Source organism: Zosterops lateralis (genome assembly GCF_965231275.1).
Source record: "Zosterops lateralis genome assembly, chromosome: 13".
Taxonomy (NCBI): Eukaryota; Metazoa; Chordata; class Aves; order Passeriformes; family Zosteropidae; genus Zosterops; species Zosterops lateralis.
Window position 1 is genome coordinate 936,388 of NC_139773.1, and position 24,420 is coordinate 960,807.

The window sequence follows — 24,420 nt, forward strand, 5'->3', positions numbered from 1 at the left end:
TTAAACCATAAACGTTTCCAAACAAATGAACATTTGACTGCAAGAAGAATCTGAATCTGCCTTGAAATATGTCAGTTATTGACTCAGTTGAAGTTGGTTCAAATACTAAATAAAGCTATCTGGCTTTACAGAAATTTGTTTTCACAGCTCAAGTCTAGTGTATCTATTTTTATTACACTGTACTTGCCAGGACTTCAAGCCTACTATTTGAAAACTTCCACTGTGAGACCAATTTTTTATTTTTAGTAGGACTCCCTGAATGATCAACAACAAAAGAAAAGATTGGAAGCTCTTAATGTAATAAAAAATTAAACCATAACTGAATGAAAAGAAAGCATTTTCCTCTTCATGAAAAACAGCCTGTCTAGGGGAAATCACAACACAAAGAGCACCTAAAAATAATGACCATAAGAAAGTCATACTGCTTTGCCTGGTAGTAAAAGAAAAATTACTTCCTTTCACTGAAAAAACTTCCAGTATCTTCCAAGCAACTGAGTAAGGAAACTTTCAGTTTTTCAAATGCCTTTTTAAACAAAAAAAAGCCAGACCAAATGCCTCTTCCTCAGTGAAAATCATATTAATGAAGAGTATTAGAAATTATGTAAAAAATTAAGCATGTCCTGACATCTGAGATTGTACCTCCAAAGCAAACCACCCTAAAAGAGAGCTTTTGGCTGTCTGATCGAAAGCCTAAACCTGACTTTGAGAACCACCTTCAGCCCCAAGAGCTGAAGGCTCCAGGACCCAGCTGCCAAGGCTCCCCCTCAGTGTCCTGGGGCCTGTGGAGCCCCAGGGGTTCTGCCAGGGCACGGTGCCAGTGGGCTACAGTCACACCTTCCCCAGGCACCAGCACTGCAGGCCGCCACTGCTGCAGGAAACCCCTCTGCAGCACTCTTCCTGCAGTGCCAACTCTTCCATGCACATCTGTTTGGACTTGTGTGCCAGAACAGGGATTTTTGAACTGCAGAGAGAAGATAAGGTGGTTTGCTGGCACGTCTGGGAGCCAGCTCGACCCGTCAGGCAGCAGAGGGGCTCAGAGTGGCAGCAGCATCACACAACAGGCAGCTCCAGATCCTGAGTGGGATTTGGTCACACTGGCTAGGGAGGTTGCAGCATCCTCCCTCCAGCTCTGGCCAATCCCACAGAAACATCATGATACAATTGTATAATACTTGTGACAGCATTCTCAGCTTAAAGATATTACACTGTTCCAATTATAGGCAATAACTGTAAGAATGTTATTGATCAGCTTTTCTCTAAAACCTTTCCTAACAAGTTTTAACACTTCCTCCTGCTCATCAGCTGAACTGAGGGCACTGAGCTCCCCCACCCTGAAGCCCTATCCCAAATGTTGAGCACAACAGGGAACCAGGTGGGACAAGCACAGAGAGAACACAGTGAGTACCTGCACAAAATGCAGCATTCAACTGAGTCATACCCAACATGTGGGCATTGTAGTGCAGTACCTACACATTAAGAGTTAGCTTCACATATTCAAAGAGCCAGTGCCAAGTCCTGCCCAGCCCAATACACCCTGAGATGTTACATATAAGCTGAGGAAACCAGGAGATTTTAAAGACTGATACATTTGAAATATTTTTCAAGTTTTGCATCTGTGTTATTTTATAAGCCAGTAAGAGAGGTCACAGAGTCCAGTGGCAAAAGTGGATAACAATCAAGGGAGCTAAAGGGGAATTTCTACTGTTTCTTGAACAGAGCATTTAGTTTATGACTGAAAAGATTCATGGAGAAGAATGGCTTAAACCTGGGCACTGGGAAGCAGGGAGACAGCTACACTGGCATTCAAGGCCAAGTCTTCAGGGGAAAATAACTTAGTTGGCATTAAAAAGGTTTAACTTGGGTACCACAGCCATCTGATCAAGCTGATGTGAAGCTAACTTAGAATTAAAAATATCAGTTGCTAAGTGTACCTTCGCTGGGAGCAGGGCCAGTTCAAATCAATGCAATGGCAGCAAACTCCAAATGAAGTTTGCCTATGGACACACAAAATCAATGTCTTTGTTTTAACACACAATTTCAGTTTCTTTTTTGCAAACACATCCCTTTGTGCTCACAGGAATGTGTGCACAAGTGCTTCAAAACCAATGCTGAGGGGATGAGTTTCCTGGAGGGATCCATGACTAAATGTGCCCTTGATAACTTCTGATCCCCTTTTCCATTTGCCTTACCTGGTTATCTGGGTTGTTTACAGTGAAGTAGCCCACACAAATGATGACTTCGTGCAGCAATCCTTCACAGGTATGCTGGGAGCAGTACCACAGCAGGGAGCTGATAATGTGCCTGAAGGCCAGGGACAGTCCTTCAGCTCCCACAATCGACTGAAAAATAGGCCAAGAAACAAAAATTAACACTCCAACAGTATGTTCTAGAACCAGTGTGAATTGTGTACACATCAATTGTTAGATTGTTTAAACCTTCTGGGTTTTTTTGTGAAGTGCAGACTATGTTCTTTGTTGTGAAAGGCCGGGATCAGATCTCTTTTTTCAGTCACTTACTGTTCACAACTGGAATACAACATTAAAAGCCACAGAAGCAAGAATAAACCAAATTTTCAAGGGACACAGGAAAAACTGGATTCTGCATTTAGTGTAGCATTAGGTTGACCATTTCATTTGGCATACATTACATGATCCAGGAAAATTTAGTAATATCTCTTAGAAATAAGCAAAAGAAACCAAACCATCTTCATTTCTGCACCAGAGCAAAATGCATTTCTCATTAATAACTCACTCTCTGAATGGAATACAATGATGAATAACAAATAATGACTTTTCAAACATTACAAAAAGTTAGAAACATCCAAAAGGAGAGAACACTCAGCTGCAAACCTTCTTGGGATGTTTTTTACAAGTAGGCAAATTGCTGTAATGTGGAGATTCAGAATTAGATTTTATCTGTGCAGCCTACAGCCTCTATTTAATAAACATGTCAAGCAGACAGAGCGACACAGGGTCAAAGGGGAAAACTAAAGCACAAGGAATGAGCATGAAAGACCCCTAACTCTAATGAAACAGCAATGCAGGCCTGAGAAAATCTCTTTCATTTCAGAGTTTTCTTCATTTTCTACCTTGTAGCCTGTGGTAAATACATATACATAAATCCCAGGCTGTGGCATAGTTTAGTCTTCCTGAATTCCAAATACACGCAGCAAAAGCAGAGTCCTTGGTAATGAAACCAGGCTCAGCTGTGGATGCTTTTGATCTTGAACTTCACGCATTCTGGTAAGTCAGTGTATTTTCAAAATTTAATGCCCAATACAGCACCATTTACTGCTTTATGTCATGTAAATGCCACGTTCTCAGGTCCATCCTTATTTAATTAGTGCTGTCCGTGCATGCTGTGACCCAGCACTCCGGGTTTAACCTCCCCTGATAACAACAGGTCAAAGGGCACCTGAGTTTGTGTACAAAAGTTAAACTAATTTTTCAAGGAAACTATGCTTCCTTTTTAGCGAGAATTAATATCAGCTCAGGACCCTGTGCTGTTTCTCACTACCATCTTTCAATTGTTTAGACTGTCAAATGAAATTAAATATATACCCATGAACCATCTGTGCTAATACAAACTTGAGAATACCAGACCTCTTCTGCTAATCAGAACCCTCAATTCCACAGTCCTACTAATTTGTGATAAAACAATCCCTTAGAGATAAGGATCACACAGCACATAAAGGAGGCTTTTCCCTCTGCTGTCTGCCACCCTGCCATGGCCCAAAGGGTCAGGGTGTCCAGCAAACTGCCTCAGGTGGATGTTCTTTTTAACATTACAGAAACAAATCACATTAATGCACAGAAGGGAGAGCTGCTGAGGATACCCCAGGGTGCCTGTCCATCACAATCACGATGCCCACAATCCAGCAAACAGCTGGGTGGATACTCCTGAGCAGAGCCCTATGTCCATGAACTGAGTGAAGCAATTCCCACTGCTGGGGTTCTGGCCACCCTTCATGCAATAGTTACTGACTTGCAACATTTTAGGCAGAACAGACTAACACAGACCATGGGATTTGGAAGTTAATGCTGACTGTTTATTATAAATGCTGAGATATAATGCCATTGGTAGAGGGATAATTACAGACAGGGTAAGCAGGAGACGGTGCTTTAAAGATGAACAGTGGTTTCTTGGGATATCAGGGGGCAGCCCTCCAGCCAGTGTGATTTTCTACAGCTCCCCTGCAAACTGTAGCTGTTCCAGTTCAAGCCTGACTCTGGCATACACCTGTAATACACATCCAGTCTCAAATCAAGAGGTGCTGAATGAGGTGTAGGAGGGAACCACCTCAATTTACAGAAAGAAATAAGAGTCAGTAGTGTGTGCGAAGAAACTCCAGTCAATATCCTACTTCTGTCTCTGTAAAAAAACCCTGAGTGGACTGGGTGCTGCAGCTGCAGATGAACACTGCTGCACACAGAGGTTTGCTGCTGTTGTTACAGATTGTACCAAATGTACTGAAAATCCACAGCAAGAAATATCAACTGAAGGAGCCACAGTGAATTCTTCACTTGTGAAAAGCTCTTGCCGAGTTTAATGCATTTCAGATGGGGAGTGTGGCACAACATATACAAATTACACATTAAATGAAAAAGAAACCCCTTACATTGAATTGGGTAAGATTGATGCTATTAAATGTGTTTTCAAAGCAATGCTTTCTGACAGGTGTTTTATATTAACAGTACAACTTTACCAACTTACCTGAGAAATACACCAGCATTTGTGTGGCAAAATCATTTATTTACACTTGAACTATGTTCACAGAAAAAGGTAAGTAGTCCTTCTCAGTACTCAAAACGTAGCATTTTTTTAAAATTTAATAAAAATTATGAAAACTTATTTTCCAATTTTGGGTCAACAAAATTTTACTTGCTAAAAAAATGATACCAAGTGATTATCAGTTTCAGCTGCACAATCTTAAAGGAAGTGGCCCCTGAAAGCACTGGAAAATGTAATATGTGGTTATAATACAAGCAAATCCTTTCACATAATTAAAACTGTTATTTTGTCCTTTTGACTAAGAATTTTCTTTTTACACTTTTGAAGCTTAATAAATATAAAAAGTACTACGCTAGAAACAAGAAAAAAGAAGTTAGAAGACAATGGATTTGATTCAGCATTTCATGTATTCTAAATTTTCACTTTCTGGTTAAATTCATCAGCCACAGCTATATGGTAGACGTAACAATAGTTACAAATTTTATGCACGAAAACTAACATTAAAAAATTCTTTCAATAACTAAGATCTTAAAGACAAAACTTAGTCCAAAGATATAATCAATAATTAACATTTTTCCACTAAGAGAAGTTTAAAACATCTGTTACCTGGAAGGCAGGCAGGTCAAGAACAGCAAAACTATTGAAGAAACGTAAACTCTGAATGGCAACCTGGACTGTGTTGGCGGCATAGCTGTCTTTAGGGCTGGCTGTGTTTGGATCTGAGATGGTGCCATGGAAAAGGACACAGTACAGCATGTGCAGGACTCCCACCAGGTCCGTGGCCTGAAGAGCTGTTGTGAGTCCTGTGGGGTCCTGACGTGCGCTGTCAAATACACTCCAGGACCTGCCAAGGAAACAGCAAGAGCCTGAGAGGGAGCAGTGCTGGGCCGGGAGGAGCCAAATGTTAGAGAAACAGTCAGCTGGGAACCAGGGTAAACCTGAAGCCTAAAGTGCCAGGAAACCACAGCATTTCCAAAAGACTTGCAATAATTAGGGCACCGTCTCATGCTCTCTTAAACTGCATCACAGCTGTATCACTCAGGATCTCACTTTACATCCTGTGCCCGTGCTCTTGCTCCCAGCGTGAGGTTTGGGGGCACTTTGGGAGCACGCAGGGGCTCCATGCAAGCCCTGCCTCGGGTCAGCAGCCTGCTCTCACCTTTGCTGCTTGCAATAGCAGCCAGCAGCAGTGGGAGAACTCCCCAGAGCCTCTCCTGCCACAGTGATGGGCTGCAGGCACTGGAACAAACTGCCTACCTAAGTAGCAAAATAAGTTACTGTGAACAGATGATCTTAATCAAATGGTTCTGCAGGAATTTAAGAATGAAGTGGTGGAGCAGTAGGAAAACACTGCTTCTTCCTTCAGTCAGATGCTGTTACGGGAGACTGCAGCAGGGGAGCAAAGCACACGTAAGTACAAACCAGCACAGCTTGTGCACACGGGAACTGGGTTTCTTTGCCATCTTTTGGCTATGCACATAAAAAAATGGAGAAGGGTTTTGGTTATCTAGGATATCAGCACAGATAGGCAAATATCTCAGGACTGCCCTTTCCATTCTCACATCCAGACTTTCAAAAACACTTAACATAATCCTCCATGACTTTTACTACTCATATTTTTTCACATTATTAATAACCCAGAAGATGATGCAGGACAACTACTAAGGAAGACTCAGAATATCACTACCCCAGAGGATAATTGATGTGTGGAGGGCAGACAAGCATAAAGTGAAGCCCCAAAATAATCCAGTAACTCTTATATTCTCTGAATTCTAATTCAAGCCCGTAACATAAATTACCTGAATTTAATTTTGGAGACATATTTGGTCAATATTGGTAATCAAAGGAAACACTAAAATAATAAAACACAGCAAGCAGTACCAATAAAAATATGCTACATCAAAGTCTGTTTTTTACCTCATGTACTATGTTTCCATCTTTAAAAGAAAGAAAAAAAGGGGAAAAAAAGAGAACAAAAGGAAATTAAAAAAAATAAAAAGAAGTGTCAATATCAAAAGAGACTAGAAAGATTGAGTGTATATATTATTCCTTTTTATAATTAACAGAAAATACAATAGATTACATGAGAAAACATTATAAAAGGACAACTTAAATTAGGGCATTTTTCCCCTTTTGTAAGTACTAAAAGCAAAGGAAATGGAAGTGAAAACCAGAACCATTTTCTAAAATTATGAATAAAATAATAACTTCTGTAAGTTTGAAGACCTCAGTTTAAGACAGTAGAGACCAGACACTCAGAGGGCTCAGAATATTCCTGTTGAGCAGAACCAGTAAGGAGCTTTCCCCTAGAACAGCTCTCAATAATCTCTCCTGTATCTGTACCAGGAGCACCCTGCACCCCTCTCTTACAAACACTGGCCCCAGTGACATTTCCAACACAGATTCTAGGCAGCCTGACTAATCCTGCTTTTTACAATTACAGACAGATGTCTTCAACAGAGAAACTAAACCATCAGCTCAGCAAGGACCAAGTTTTGGCAACCATCACCTTGTTCTGTCATTTTTACTTTTCCTAGTAAAGCAAATAAAGCAGGCAAGAAAGCACCACCTTACCGAAGCCAATGTCTGTCCATGAGAATTTCTGTCTGTTAAAAGCACTCCATCACTTTCTTGGTCCAAAGGAAGGGAAGGAGGCAGAGCAGGATCATGAACCTGCAGGTCCCAGAGCAGCCCTGAGCTCAGTGAATATGACAGGACAGTATTTGAGCTGTCTTGCTCTACTGGCACCCATCTGATTCCACCACTGTCCCCTCACATCTTTACCTTTACAAAGCAGTAGGTCAGATGATGTAAGGAGTGATCTCATCTGAAATTAGCACTTATGGGTAACGTTTCTGAGTTATTTCTATTTACAGTCTGAATATTCAATGCTACTCAAAAACCTATTTAGTGCTGTACCCTCTGCTGCTACCTCCAGTATCAATGCCCCAGGCCTACTTCAGGGACACCTGTGCTGCACAAAAACCACTCCAGACAGCATAAATAGTCCACAAGTCTCTGAGAGAAAATCAGATCTTCAGTAAAACACAGTAAGAACAAAAGCAACACAGTTGTGTCTGTTTTCCTTAAGACCTTAAGATTTACTCCACAAAGAATAAAAAGTGGAAAAACTACTAGAATTTCAAGTTGTGTTTGGGCGGGGCTACGCTGCACAACAATTTATGGCAGGGCTTTGCTTTCCTTGTCTGGAATTCACGTCCCAAATCTTCATTTTGAAGCTCTGTGGTCTCTAAGTGAGTGTGTGTGAATGGAGTCAGCAGAGACACTTCCTGAGCCATCACCTGGCCGTGCCAGCTGTGCCTTTGGCAGATCCCTGCTGCAAAGTTCCAGGTCCTGCTGACACATCAGCCAAGGAGGCACAGACCTGGAGGGCTGCAGGAGGAGGGAGAGCTGGCAGCTCTGGGACCACCCTGTGCACAGAGAGCTGAGTGCTTTGCATGTCTGGGCTCTCTGGTATCCCTCACTCCAAAATGCCTTCTGATGTCCAGGATTTGTTCTGCAGGATGTAGAAGCCAAAATGCGCTAACCATCACTTAGTTACACTTGACTAACTAGAAGGTTTATTGCCACAGGATCACATGAGAGCACAGTTCCTCCTGCCAACCAGTATTTCCTAATTTCACTCTTAGCTTTTTCAGCTGTACAAAACAGAAAAGTACACTCATAGTGAAAGGATAACCCCAAATTAATTACTGCATATGATACCTCACAGGATTTTTTCTGACTCTGTGCAATCAGAAGATTGACCAATTTTACCAAAGGTTAAAGTTAGCTTGCTTTCAACTCTCCCTCCATCATTATTTTTAAACAATTCCATATGAGAAAGCTTACATTGCTGGATGAAATCCTTTTACCATTTTGTGCTGCTCTGGCGCAGAGAATGAATCAAAATATACATTAAAAAGTCAATTGTAAAATAACTCTAAATGCAAGCATTGATTTTTTCACAGAAAAGATGAAAAACTTTAATGCTACTACAGAATGAAACTGTTAAAGAGAAATTAAAAAGCTGTCTTCTAGATTTGATGGATTGAAGGAACTACCAGAAAAAAATTATTTTGGATGTTGCCTGTACTTCAGTTTCTGTGTATGTGAACAGACCGCCAGGTCCTCTTGAGCTGAACTGTTGGTTACATTACTTTAAGCCTAAACGTTTACAATAAAAAGGTAAAAGAAGTTATTTGTACTTGCTCTGGGCTTTAAAATAGAAAAAATCTATATAAAATGATGGAAAATAAGGCATGAAGCTCTGCCTCTACTGCTCTGAGTGATTCTTGTCAAGTCTACACAACACTGGGTTTCATACATTTAGCAGATTTTTAGTTCACCTCAAAACATAAGCCCAATGAAAATTCAGTGCTGATGGGACTGACTGAAGCAAAAACTCCTAAAAACCTTCATAATGTAAGATGACAATGTCACACCAGAAAATCAGACTTTACATAACTGAAGTTAAGAGATCAGATTCCTATAGCTGCAATTCCTCTTAATTCTCCTATTAAAAAAAAAAAATTGTCTCTGAGTCTGTAACAGATGCAAAAGTAAAATATTCACTATGGAGAAAATCCTTTAAATTAATCCCTGAAGGGAAGCCAGACCCACTGGATTTTTGACATTGGCTGATATAGCTGGGAAAACAAACAGGCTTTCAAACTTTACCAGTCACAATAATTATGTGTTAAATATAAACACAGAAAAACAGACAAATATTTATTTTAGGGTCAAACAACCTGCAGGATCTTAAAAATAAGAAAGAGGTTTAATGAAATGCACAGAATTTTCATTATGGGCTGCCACTGTGATTTTCAGTTTGGTCTCAGGAATGTGGTTTATGACTTACAAAAAGGGTTTAAGAATTAAAAAATGTGGATTATACCCATCACAGGAAAGAAAGATACTAAACAGTGGTACTTCATTGCTTAAAATACACCACTATTTATTAAAAACAGGAATTCAATACAGCTTGATAAGAAACAGCATACTCTCCAGAACAAGTATAAAACTACAATTTCTCCAAGCTTCAATATGTTGAAGCTGTTGAGCAAACTGTTTATATCTGAAAATATATTGTTTTAAAAACTGGCTGAGCTAACAAGCAGACAAGCCCCTCTAAGGGTATACATTATAATGTTTGTATATTTGAAATATATACTCCTGATTAAAAACATGGAGTGAAATGGAAACATGAGTTTCCAAGAAGCTTAGAATATAATCCGTTGGGGTTTTTATTATTAAGATTTTAAAATTATCTTCAGTACTTCTTTAGAAAGAGATGCCAAAATAAAGAGGCAAAATAATGATAAAAAAAGAACAAAGAAGTATTTAGCACCTGTCAGACCTTGCTACAATTCCCACTGTCAAGCAGGGATTGCAGTGCTGCACAGAAGTGATGAAGTGAAACCTGCCAGTAATTTCAGACACAACTTGCTGTCCCATGGAAGTGGTGAGAAGCAAAACCAAGGTTCAGACAGACTTGCATCTGATTCACCATCCAGTAGCCAAAACAGACATTATCTTAATTACTGTAATAAAACTGAGGCCAGCCCAGCCCACTTCTGGGTGCATCTGTGACATGACAGGCACCATTTTCCTGGATCAGCCTCTGCATCTGCAGCTTTCTGCCACTGCAGCTTGTAACCCACAGCTCCATTAGCTGCTGACACACATTTATGTATCCCACCACTGGTCTGAGATAACATGTAACAGCAACGATTGAATTACTGCACTGTTCTGAAACTGTATTTTCCTGGGGTAACCAGGAAGCTTGAAGGCATTTCTGAAATCGAGAAAACAGTAACATATTTAAACAGCTGGTGTTCTCAAGGACCTACAGAATTTGAGGGACTATTATTTGCAATATTCCCCTTGCAGTATCCTCCTTGTATCTGTGTTATTGCTCTCCACTGCTCCTGGAGAGAACATCCTGCCTCAGTGACTGACTCTTACACTACATGCAGTATTTTCCTCCTGTTCTTTGCATTAACTCTGTTAGTGTGAATTTATTCACTCACAGTCATGGACAAAAGTGAAACAAGGCATTAACTCTAGCCCTCCACGGAGCAACCACTAAACCTCTAGGACAGCAACCTTAGGTCTAGAGAAACAGGGAAAAAGGGGCTTGATGAACACTGGGCAGCAGAAGGAGAAGACAGAAGTAGAAGGCAGAAGAAAGGAACATAAGCAAAACCTTTGCTATGCTGATGAAGGACCTGCCATGGAGATTCTCTCTCAGTTAGTGCTCCCTCCTGCTTTTAGGGAAGACTGAGCTGAGGCAGCACGGCCATACCTTTATTAATGCTCCTTGCATTCCAAGTCTGCTCATTGTTTTCTGTTCTGTGGGTACAAGCCAAGCACATTCCAGATGTGTAGTCAGGACCTGAGGGCCCAAAACAGGCCTTGTATCTCTCATATTTGCAATGATACACTCTGGAAAACAGGGCTGTCATCTTGAACATTGCAACTGGACATCTGCAATTCCACACAGATTTCGAGAGATCTATATGACCACACAACCCATTGTTCTTCCATAGAAAGTTTATTTAATAACTTTTCGTTATTTAATTAATAAAAAATGTCTCTGATTTCAATTTTGGCTACTGTTACTCCTAATTGTGAGCAAAAAGCAGTTAAGCATTACCAAGGCCACAATTTTCAAGCCTAAGTATCACATGTCAGGTTCATCTGCTCAGCAGAGAGCACTCAATATTCAGACATGCTGCATTTTCTGATTTCCCCTACAAACATTAAGGGACAATGCCGTGTTTTCAGCTCTCATACACCTCTTTTTAACTCCTCAGGGAGGAAGGAGCTCTCACCTCCACTGTTAGCTATAGATGCAATACAGCATCAGAAAAATGGGACTTCCAGTTGGAGGTCTCAAATCAGCCTCAATGAATCTCACTGTCTAGAAGAAGAGGATAAAAAGTATCAAAACCAAGCTTGAAACAGGGAAACAAGTTAATAAGGTTTTCAACAAATGATCTTTTGTATGTATTCTACAGTGTTTGGAAAATGTGCTATTCTATCCATAGCAAAATTTCAATTAAAAGAATCAATCAAGCATTTATTAGCCAGTATCAAAAATGATAATCTGAAATGTAAGATCAATATCAAAGTTAAATCTTTTTAAAAGACTTGGATCATTAATGGAAAGAAAATCCCTCTTATAATAGGGTATGTTTACAACATATGTTCAGAATAGATGCCCTTATTTCAATTACATTTTATGATTTTAAAATTGAAAATGCTCCAATTTATGTTTCTACATTAGTAAGACTCTAACTCCATCATTTTGGACTTAATTTTTTCCTACAAGTCTACCAGAGTAATAAAAGAAGTCTTTTCTTCATTCATGTCTTAAAATTTTACCATCGACATTATATCAACCATAGGCCTCATTTAATAGATAATTTTGATTTTTTTATATATATATACACATAAAAATGATCATTTGAGGCCATTCTGTAAATAATCATTATTGTTGTGACACCTCACCTGATGTAGAGGTACATGCAGAGAGGGACTTGACTAAGATCTCTTCAGTGCCTACAGAATCATTTCCATGAAATAACTGTCCAAATACACACTGGGTATCAATTCTGAGTTTGGTTTAGAAATATTCTGCAGAATTTGAAGTTTTTGAGGAAGGTAGGAAAGTCTAGATTGACAGCTCTTCCTCCCTCAGAGCTCCAGAAATGGCCTGACATACTTTGCACTCACAGGACAGGATCTTTAAATTGTTCAAAACCTGAGTTCTAAACAAGAACTTCTGGCCCTCTGGAGACAGGCAGATCACAGCTGCAGTACAGTTCCCAACAACCTGCTGGGATCTGAAGGCACAGGAGAAAGAACTCACAGCTCATCCAGGATTTCCCTGTTGTGCTTGGCTGGTTTGAGCCCTGAGGTGGCCCTGGTACCCCACCCAATATTTACTGTCCTGTGTCAGGTTCCTAGTGAGTGCTGTGTGTGAGATCTGAACACAGACCAGACAGCATTCTGTGAAAGTTCTCTCACGAGTTTAGTATGGAATGACAACTTTCTATATGACAGATAACAGCCCAAAAAAGTTCTACTAAAAAAACCAGGTTAATGTTATGTGCCCATCCCCTGATTACCACCAAGGAGCATAAAGAAGTTTCCAGCCTGGAACTATCTTATATAGGAGGATATATGAAAAGCACTTTTCAAAATCGCTCTTGCACCAATGGCCAAAGCCTGCCATTAATTTGGCAAAACTTCTTTTCATGCTACAGTGTCAGAGCATTTGAAATACTTCCTGGGCTTCTCAAATCTCAGCCACAGCCTCAGACCTTGGCTGATCAGAGTGGCTGGTGACTGGGATGGACAGGGGTGCAACAGGCAGGCTGCTTTGGTGCTCAAGGCTGTATCAACTGAGCGGGAGAATGAGAAAAGCTGACTGGAAAGGCTGCATTGCCTCCACCACCATTCACCAGGGATGAAACAGGCATCTGAATTTCTCACAGAGGGGTTGCCTTTTGTGCTGCAGATCAGGTATCACACATCATGTATTACTGTAGTGTGACACATTTAAGATTTTAATAAATTTGAGCTCTGTTTCTGCCACCTTGATCGGTGTTTGGCAGTACCTTTTTCCATTTAAATCACCTCCAACACTGAGGACTTCAGTAACACTACAGAATTACACTGCATTCACTGCTTAAATGAGAGTGGGCTCAGGTGATGAAAGACATGTGATTTAAACTGCTCTTCTAATCAGTTACATCAAAGCTTTTGATCTGAAAGACAACAGTTTTGAAATCTCCAAGTTCATTCCTGTCCTTTCTTTTCATGCTCAAATGAACAATCTAACCTGGCACACATGAAAAACCAGCACCTTTGGATAAAATCCAGAGCATTGCTGTTTACGGAGGTGGCAGAATCAGACACTTCTTGGTGTAACTGTGAAGAAAAACACTCATCCCCCCCAAAATTGTTCTGGTGCTACAAAGAACAGATGTTCTTGATGGAGGTACTCGTGCAGTGCTGCACTATTTTGGGGTGCAAAGATCTCTAATATTTTGGTGAAGTGTGTGCCTGCTACAGAAATTGCAAATATTTTATTACTCACTCTGAGCTAGAACTACTATTCCACTAAAAGAAGGGTGATTTTTTAAATTATTTTATTTAGTGAGCATTTGAGTTCTGGCAGTGCTCTGCTGGAATTTAAAATGTCAAGTTGGCTGCTTTCAGAAAGGGAAATTTCAGTAAGTTGGGATGGTCTCTTTGGGCTCATATTTCTTGCAGTTCTTTTTCCATGTGTCTGTGTCCTTGGCTACCAGCAACAGCTCTTACCTACAGCTTTGTTTCTTATCCTATGTTTTATTAGCTCTAGTTTTTCAACCCTAGCATCATTTTACCCTTCAGGAATGCACTGTAAAGTTCTGCCAGCTTTGATTTTTCCTGAAGTGTGTAACAGTAGCGGTGTGGTAGGTTCTAGTAAGTGCAGCCCAAAATTCTGAAATTTTGACTCTCACATGAGTGTCAGCCTGTTCTACACTGCAGACCCCAGAAGTCCAGGTTTGTTGGCAGGCACATAGCTCATGCACACTTCCCACAACCTTGGTTAGGTTACTACAACAAGCATTTTACATTAGAAAATTCCCTGACAAATCCAGTAATAGCTTTCTTTATGGAAAATAGAATTCCCTTACTGACAGTGGTATTTTAAAGAACAAGAGTTGAATTAGGCTGCTCTAGAGACAAATCATAGAGACAAATCAATTAAGAGTTGATTTTAGCTGATAATAAAATACCTCTTGAAGTCCTTCAGACTGGACACTTAAAACTATCCGTGATAAAAGCCTGTGTGGAATGATGAGAAAAGGAGGTAAAGTTTGCAATTCTGATAAAATGACTTACAAGAACCAAGCTCGGTGCAGGAAACTCATTACAGTTTGCTAGTGAGAGGGTGAGCAGAGGAAATCTCCAGCACTGTTTCTGTCCCTCTGTGTCCCAGAGTGGGCCAGTTCTGGCTGGCTGCCTCAGCCTCACACTGCCTGATCAACATGTTTTGAGCTGACAGAGCCAGGGCACCCACCTTCCACTGACAGCAAAACACAGCTGGCAAATCCCATGCAACACTGCCGTGGCACTCTGTAGAAAACTGGCTGTTTTGGGGTTCTCATCAACAGGGCCTTGGACAGACAGGAAACAGCAACACAGCTTGTCCACCAATCCTATGTTCACCACGTAACTACAAACAGAGGAGAAAGTGTATTACAAAAATAGTTCCACAACAGTTGCCAAAACTATTGCAAAAGAAGTAGTTTTTGCTTCTCTGCTATCAAACCACTCAAAAAGCAGGTTGTGATTACTTAAATACTCTTTCTGAAAGGGCTCAATAAAATAATTCCAATTACAATAACTTCAGATCTGGCTCTATGTGACTATCGGTAGTTTCTGTTACGAGATCTGTCAGTTGTAGGATAATCTGTATTATACTGTACAAGAAAGATGAGTGTAAATGTTTATTTTAGAATACTGCTAGAAGGACAATGGAATTTTGCCATAGTTAGATGATTTATAATAATCTTGATAGCTCTGCAACAGCACAATTTCTTTTTAGCATGAAGAGGTACACTCTGTAGAACACACTAATTCAAGAAGACTATGATGTTACCCAGGTAACATTTTATAGCAATACATACATCATAGCAACCACTGCCCAATTGTTGGGATTTGTTCCCCTCTTATAAATACATATGCAACATCTCAAGGACCACTAGAATATTAACAACCTTCTATCATCAGTACAGAAGGATCAGTACAGGATCAAAAAACCTCTTCAGGACTCAAATTCAATATAAATTTGAGTGGTGATCTTTTTTTTTTTTAATTGAAAATGCCTTTATTTTTTATTTATATGATTGACCATATCATCATTGCTGTCTTAAGACCACAACTGCTGAAGTTCCTTCTTTGAATTTCTTGGAAACATATGTCAAAAAAATCTGCTCTGCACCCTTGTACCAAGATCTCTCTGTCCACAGCAGGTTCTCTCATACTTTGATCATTACCAACTCCACTTAAACACTGCACAGATCTATTTTTTCCATGTCACTTTGCTGATATCATCTCACTTCACTTACTTTCCTTTTCTACCACAACCATCCAGCTTCTCAGACTTCAGCTCATCTCAATCAGCATATTCTGCTGACTTAGGTGAGATGAGCTCTCTTTGTGGACATCAAGGTCCCACTACAATCGCCTCCCTTTCTTTCCACTCTAATTTTCTTTGTATTTTCCTCCACCTTGCTTAAAAGACACGGGGAAGCAACTGTCTTCAGTCACCAACAAGTGATTCACTGTTGTCTACACCAACACCCTGACTGTCTACACCAACCCTCCTGCTTCTGAGATCACTATCCCACTGCTGCTCCTCAAGTCCACTTGGTAGAGATGGCTCTTGGAACAGAGGCTCCTTGAGAAGGGAATATCATTGGCTTTAAGTTTACACCTTGACTACACCACTCTAACTAGGGAACATTATTAAATAATATTAACTCTAGTAAATAAAGACTATTGATTAGATAATGCTTCTCAAAAATGTACAATTGTTTATTAAAAATAACTAGTCCCTCACAACATGTCCTACAGTCTGATTTTGAAAGAATAGGGGTTTTGACATTAGGGAAGAAAACTTTGTCCTTTTCAGACACTGTTGTTGATAAAATACAAATTTCTCCTCAGAGTTGCAAGTGAGACCCTCTACCAATGTCCACCCTACTGACACAAAGCTTTTGGAAGAAGTGAAGGAATTAAGAATAAACTGGATATAAAGCAAGAAGTCGAGCTGCAGCACGGAAGATTTTTAAAGCTGCTGAAGAACACTTAAAGATGCACAAAGGTTTTTAATTGCACGCTCACTGTGCAGGTAAATTTGTCTGTTCTATTTAGCAACATGAAAGGTTACTAGCATTATGCTTCTTGCAGATTTTGATCTAAGCAATCCACCTGATCACAGGTGACAAACAAGCTCTCTTGCACTAGTGGAATGATTCCAGGAACACAGCTGGGTGTTAGATACATCACAGTCACAGAGAAATGCTGAGTGCTGGAAACAGCTCTGAGAAAGAGAGGAGAGGAAGAACTAAACAAAATAGAGCTAATACTGATAGATGGTGGCTCACAAAAAGGCACAACCTTTCTAATCACCATTCTCTTCCCTAGCAGCATCTCTACAGCATGACACCTGCAAACTGTGTCCACTGTCCCCCTCCTTTCCACCCACACCTGGGCACAAAGCAGCTGCTCTTCTGGCAGAGAGGAAATGGATGAGAGCTTTCATTCTGCTGGGACTATTCTTCACAGGCATCTGGAGACAACAGGAAGATGCATGGAGCACTCCTTTCCTTGAGGAATTGAGCACACAGACAAGTGGAATGTCAAAGCTCTCTAATCTACTGTCTCCATCTCTTTTTACTGACAGAAGCACAGTTGAAATAACCTGGCTACCCTTTAGATACCCAGACAGCATATAGATAATTGGTGTTTATGCAAAAAAAAATTCAGTGTTCCTCTTTCTTTCCCCATCTTCCTAAAACTCTCACTTAATCAACTCCCCATGACATATGATACAATGACCTGGAGGTGAAAGATTCTCATTAATGACAGAATTTGTCTGTTTTTGACTGGTTTAAAATGCCCTCTCTCCTTTTTCCTAATTGCACCATTACCTTGTCATCATGCCTTTCATTCCCCATTTATAACCAGATCCCCTAAAGTGCCTCAGGTGAAGGACCTGCTTGGATTCTCATGTCTCTCCTTATCTTGAGGGTCTGCCTGTGCTGAGACCAGTCAGTGTCAGATGTCTGCTCAGCACAGACCTCCCACCCTCCCATTCATAAATGGGCAGAATACAACATCCTGAAATTTCACACTCTATCAAAACCTGTTTGGGGAGAAAGAGAGTTACATGAGAACACGAAAGTTTTAGAGGTCACTGGTATCTATGACAACTACTTGTTTTGCTTGCCTCCTCCAGATGTCCTTTTTGTCTCCATCAGCATCATACCAGACTTTGAAATGTCTGAAGGCTCACTGTGACATGTTTTTAGTAGCATATAAAGAATTTATTTTCTTCAGGGGGCTGAAGACACAGTGGTAGCAATTTATATGAAAATTTATTGATAACTATTTATATAGTTTCCCAGTGAAACTTTTAGCCAGTCTAATATACGGCTGGATATATATTAGTTTTATATATTTAAAATATGTATTAATTATGTATGTACTAATATATTTAGGTTCAGCTATTAAAATGCAGCTACATAGTAAGATCAGATTCTAGGAATGACTGGGCGATTTTTATAATAGGAAATGTGTATTTTATGACAAGCTTATATGAATGCATGTATGACATGAGAGACCACAGGCAATGAGCATACACGACTGGCAGAGAGAACTGAGAAAAAAAAATATGGAAGCTTACTCCTGGGTAATCAGGAGAGAAAACTAATGCAAAGGACACAAAAAAAAGTCCAAAAATAAAAGAATATTAGGTTTCTGTATTTCTTTGTCCGCAGTTTTTTGAAGAACATTTTTGATTGAGAATATAGTATTACAATAGTCTTCTTGACTACCCATACAAACTACTCTCATTGCACTAAGGTTAAAGCAGTTCCTCTCTTAAATCAATGCAATTTGCTTTCTCTCTCATAAAGAATACTTAGAAAAGTTTCATTATCTTTTTTTAAACCTGATTAGGTCTTGGACTCTACAGCTGAAGGCTTCCACTTGTGAGGATTTACTCTTCACTTCCTGTAATATCTTCAGTGCAGTAGAGTGGTTGTTTCCATCTGGGAAGCTGGAGATGAGACATCTGAAAATCACAGCAGTTACCCTCAGAAGTCCTGTTGTTAAACCTTCAAATACCTGCTTATTTACACTTCTGCCTGCAGTAGCATTATGGTCATCTGGGACGCTAACCTAAGTAAAGAGAAAAAAAAGCACAAACAACCATAATTCAGTAAAACTAATCAAAGTTTGTACAGAAACATTTACAACTTTGCATAGGCCTACACCAAAAGTAATAATAAAGTAACATTCTAGCAGTGCTGATGGACATTAAACTATTTCAGGCACAAGATAAGGTAAAGCACATAGTCCAAGCTGGACCAGAGTAAATCAAGGCGAAAGAAAGCAGTGTCTGAGAACTAAGGAAGCCTGATAGCAGCAGAGTATGTCATTAGTATGATTGTGTTCTTATGCATAAAACATCACCAGTGACCACTGCACTTGTCCAACAGAGGTCATCCACTTGTCAATCATGTCAGAAGCACAACAATCAGTTCTCTCTGAGCAGATCTCAGAGGAATCTCATTTTTCTAAATCATTTAACTAGAGCCCACTCCTAAAAAGGTGAAGTTGAGCTGTACAACATGTAAATCTGAAGACAAATCTATATGCAGGATACAGATCTGGAAGGAAATCCTCACAGAGAGTATAATTTTTTAAAAATTGATTTAATTTTTCCATTTCTGCAGTCCAAGGTAACTTATCCAGCTGAAATCCTGCCCTATTCCAATCAAACAGTAAGTGGAGTGTGTGTGAAGTCCTGCAGTGTTCGAGGCAGACACTGGCAGCAGTCAGGGCTCAGGGCTCCTGGAACATCCCCACGGCTGATGCTGCTGGGCCAAGCCCCACATCCCTCTGTGGAGCCTCTGCTCTGCCATGGCCTGAGGGCTGACACAGGCATTAGGGATCAATATTGGCTGGAATGTCATTTCCCTTCCAGGTTAAAATCATTGACTCTCAGAATATGCAAGCGAGGCTGAAGAAAAACATTCCTCCTGTATAGGTAACAGGAGGGATTTGGTAACACTTGGTGACAAAGAACAACATGCACATTTCTTTATTATTCATTAGCTCTGCGCCTTGTGCTGGTACTTAAAACTCATTGTAATGGTCTGTTTCTGGTGCTGAGCCAAGAGAGCAAGTGAGAAGTCTTTAGCTGCTTACTTAAGTTCAATAGGAAAAACAATACTACGTTGCTCCAGTAACATTTGTTGACTAAAATAATTCATGCCTAATGATACCAATTGCTCACTGAAATAGATGGATTGAGCTTTGCAATGTGTAAATCAACTTAAATGGGGCGACTTTGTGCTTGGAACATTAAGTTTTAAAAATTGCTAACAAATGCTACTTACTGCTTTCTTTGCCTTAGATAAAAAAATATATGTGCTATTTCTTAAAAGATTTAATAATATCTTGCAGCAGAGCCTTTGGTTTGCTGTAATGAACAGCACTATGAATGGAGAATGTCTGTTTTTGTCTTCCGGTTCAATGTACATAGGAGAAATATATATTCTCAGTATATAGTCCTTAGCTATAAATGTTCATGCTTTAAAATAAACTGCTCTTCCTAATTTGTAAAATAAATAGATCTGGCACTTACTAGAGTCATTTATTGCAGAGCTTATTTTTCACATTCAATTTTTTTGGGAAACGTGTGTGTTAATTAATATAAAGTGAGAACAAATGTGTTTTTTGCAGTGTTATGTCAAATAAGAGACAGAAGGAAATACTGCTTGACAGAAAATGGGTAAATTTGAACTTAATTCCTTGAAGAGTTTCCTTTTATACTAACTCAAATGAGTGACAACAGATCAGCTCTCTTACCGAAGAGGTGATTAATGGAATACTGTGAAAGTGCATTGAGATTTATGTTTAGAATTAATTGGTGTGCTTGCAGAAGCAAAATTAATTGGGGTGCTTGCTTGTTGATCATTATATCAAGAAGGGGATAGGAAATCTTAAGATTTAATAGTGTAATTATGAAAGCTTTCAAGCTCTGGTTTCTCTGTGTTAATTACAGAAGGTGTTACTGATATTCAGAGAAATTGTGTTGTGAACGCAGGCTTTGGATGGGCAAATTTAACAACATTCCACATTCCTGGCATTTAACATGTTTAACAGTTTATAGGACACAAATCTACAGGTGTGATTACACACTTAAACTGATATGTTCAGTAATTGCTATCAAACATTTTTAAATCACAATGGAATATCCGTAAATATGTAAGTACTGTCCAAATATCTGACAAATCCAGCATCTCAATGCTATTTTAGCTTTTCTGATGGCTGACTTTTCTGGGCCTGATCAAGACTCCTACTTTCTTTAAGTTGGTTTTTGAATCAGAACACTCTGGTGACCTGACTCTCAGCTCTGGCAGTCTCCATACAAGTGATAAGCTATTCCTTAGAGAATTTCCTCTGTGCAGGGGTTCCCATGCTTGTGCAGAGCTGCCATAAGCTCTTCAGCTCTGCCCAGCATCTTGGGCTTAATCCTGTAATATGCTGCACAATATGGCCCCAATCCAGTAAAGCACTTAGGCACACATTTAATATAGCTGAAAATGCTCCTCTGTTCTGACTCATGTCACCAAAATACCTCTGCAGATCAGAGCATGTTCTCCTGTGCTAACAAAAAACACCAAACAATTTCCAGTTAGCAATGTAGAGGCCCAGCAATGACAATTCATTCATATTTTCATTTCATAAAAAACATAGTCCCCCACAGCCATGAAGAATTCTAAATACTGAGTTGGTAAATCTAAATGGAAAGACTTCAGGACCTTTAGAAGGACACAATTTCTCTTAATTTCGTCAATTATTTCATACCATTTTCCCATTCCTAATAGCGAATTTGTGCTTTTTTGCATGTTTGGTCATTGGGCTTGCCTCAAAAACACTCCGAAAAATACATCTCAGAAGTCTCAGTAGGATGTCAGACTTTCTATGTAGTAACTAATGAACCAAAGAAATGGAAATGACTCAGGAAGTGCATGGGCTTGAGATGGTGGAGGTGAAGGTTTCAATTTTAAATTTTAAATTCCCTACCCCTAAACATTTCACCTCTTCTACTCCAGCCCTCTTTTCAGGATTTACTGCTCTCCACATTGGCTAGTTATTAGGGACTGAGGTAACTGTCTACAGTTACACAACTGAACCCTGTGGAGATAGATGTAACTTTCAAACTGGACTAAAAGAGGCCAGCAGCACAGATGTGCCTTGGATTTCACAGTTCTTGCCATCATCAGTGCTAACATGGAGCTGCCTTATTTGATGCAGCACAGAAGATGAAAAAACTGACCACAAATGGTGAAGAAACTGCATTAAGATGTATACTGTCATTCTGAAGAACCCAAATTAAATAGCAGCACATTCCAGGCAAGAAGTGGAGGAGAAAAATTACTTTCCTGTGGCTAGATAGCCAGATTAACTTAAACTCAGTAAAATTTTATACACCACTTACCTAAAATATGGTCCAAATTTAAGCACTGTATTTTGGAGAAGAAAAAAGTAACCAACAACTGGGTTTTGATCCCTACCTTTGTTTGATGGCTACTTCACCTAATGCTCATTGCACATTCACTAATGATGTCTTACTTAGAATTTTCAGACACTGTGCATTGAAAGATTGCCTTAAAAATAATCACAGTGATCTGTCATGACATCACACAGACAATGGTTTAGGTGTATAGCTTCTCAGATATCTTTGGGGAAATGACAGCTGTCACTTGACTGGAAATAAAAACCCCCAAATATGAAATGATCCTTACATGCTTATAGCTCCATTAATTACTTGGTTTTGTTGGTATGAAACCTTCCACAATGGAAAACTAGAAAAGCTGCAATTATTCTGCAACTATCTTCTAGCTACAGTAGACAAAGCAGAGCAGAGACAGCAGTAAAAAAATGAAGCTCCAACTCCAGCACAAGACCTGTATGAATGCAGGTGGAAAGGTTTGATCTATTAATCATGGAAATCAGGGAACACCCCTGCTGCCCTCAATAGACACTGATTTAGGCATTACCTGAGCTAAGGAGGCTGAGGAAGGTAACATGGTAATTCAGGCTACAGGAGGTTTTCTACCAGTCCCTTTAAGCGGGAGGCAAAGAAAGGTCTAAACAAGACAGTTTGAACTATTAACCTGGACAGGCTGGATGTCACACATACACACACACACACAAAAAAAAACCCAAACCAAAACTAAATCCACAAGAAATTGGTTGGAAATAGGGTTCATACTGGATGTATTCAAGATTATATTGAAATGCTTCTCAAAACAGTACTGTTTCTGTGTTCAGCAAATATTGGTCTACTTGTTTAATAATTTGTTAAAATCTTGCAAATATATATTCTCATTTATTACTCCTGGTATTACTTTGGGCTTTATTTTCCAACAGTAAGTGGAAATACACATGACATGGGCAAAGGCTGCATCACACAGCTCATCCAACCAGGAAAAGTGGAGGCAGTTAAAAGTCTCTGGGGGTATATTTTACTATTTTGGTATTCGGAGCTGCTCTCAGTTTGTACATTTTTTTTTAATTAAAAAGAAAAGAAAAATTCAAACTGGATCTGATTTATTATATTTTCAAGAGAGAAAAATCTAGGTTAGAAAAGCAGCACTGTTTTTGGGTTTTCTACTCAAATATGCACTTCATGGAACTATGAAGATATCCCAGTTTAAGGGCCAATTCTGCATGAAGAGAACATAAGAGACTTTCTGTATAGGAAAGAAAAGTCCACTGTGGATCATGGGAAACATTAAGCTTTAATTACAGTTTTGCTGCAGTTCAAGGGTAGCATTTGGCAACAGACTGAAAGGAGCCCTAAGTGCAGTAAATTTTCCCTCTGTAGTATCTCTGAGCTCTAGGTGGCCAGCTCTGCCTAAGAAATCCCCTCTGTGTTCCTTCAGGAAACGACAGCTCGGGGGAGCCAGGGCAGGGCTCTGGCAGCAGCGTGAGCCTTGTCACCGGGGAGGTGCTGGAGGATTTCCCCGAGGGTAATTCCCCCAAGCCCGCCCCTCAGAGCCAGCGCTGCCCCGCGCACCTTTCACTGAGCGCTGAAACCTAATACCTGCAATCCTCTTGGAGAGACCCGCGGGAACAATGCTGGCAGCTGCTCACAGCGCAGTGCACAGGTTCCGTTTGGCTTTTCTTTGTGTCAAAGAACTCGGACTAGCTTTTTAAAGTGTTCGTCAACAGTCCTATGGCTTGTTGATTCTAACAGCGTCACTTAAATTATTAAAAGTATGTACATAACTTTTCAATTAACAAACTGCTTGGCTCATGAAAATACATACACACAATTTATAAGTAGAAAACCAGGACTAAATATCTTATGATAAGCAGGTCACTATGAATTAAAAATGAGTTTTCAAATAAAATATTTATTGACATTTCAAATTAAATGAAACATTGGAAAATTAAAACTTTCATTGCTAAAGAGTCCTATTTAAGCAAAAGAGTCCTATTCGGCAAATCACTCTGGCAATGTATTGACCTGACTTAGATTCCTGACACTGAAACAAGTAAGAATCAAACACACAGAGGCAACTCATAATTTAAATATTCCTATAGGGTGAATTAAAGAACACAACCTCAGAAAATGCTAAAGATAGAACAATATCCACTCACAGAGCTCCTGGTACACATGCTTTGGCAGAAGTTATTAGTAGAAGCAAATGCATCAATTTCTAAAGAGTATAGTAGATACAGCCACCAAATACAAACAACAAATGAATTTTATTCTTTCAAGCTTTTATTCTTAATTACCTCCTGGCACTCTTATACTCTAAATACCTTAACATGTTTCAAAAGCATGCAAAATTTTCTAAATTAAAAAAGGTATTTTAC

General features: G+C 39.6%; 1 protein-coding gene across 1 annotated transcript in view; it reads right to left on the minus strand.

Moving 5' to 3' along the window:
- The window catches only part of SCAPER (S-phase cyclin A associated protein in the ER), a 135,798-nt gene that overhangs the window by 17,391 nt on the left and 93,987 nt on the right, over window positions 1-24,420 (minus strand). The window contains exons 26-29 of the mRNA XM_083870732.1: window positions 18,470-18,699; window positions 14,810-14,965; window positions 5,338-5,575; window positions 2,190-2,339 (exon numbers count right to left, since the gene is read on the minus strand). Of these exons, the coding sequence (XP_083726858.1) occupies window positions 2,190-2,339; window positions 5,338-5,575; window positions 14,810-14,965; window positions 18,470-18,699 (774 nt within the window). The remainder of the gene's footprint in view (window positions 1-2,189; window positions 2,340-5,337; window positions 5,576-14,809; window positions 14,966-18,469; window positions 18,700-24,420) is intronic.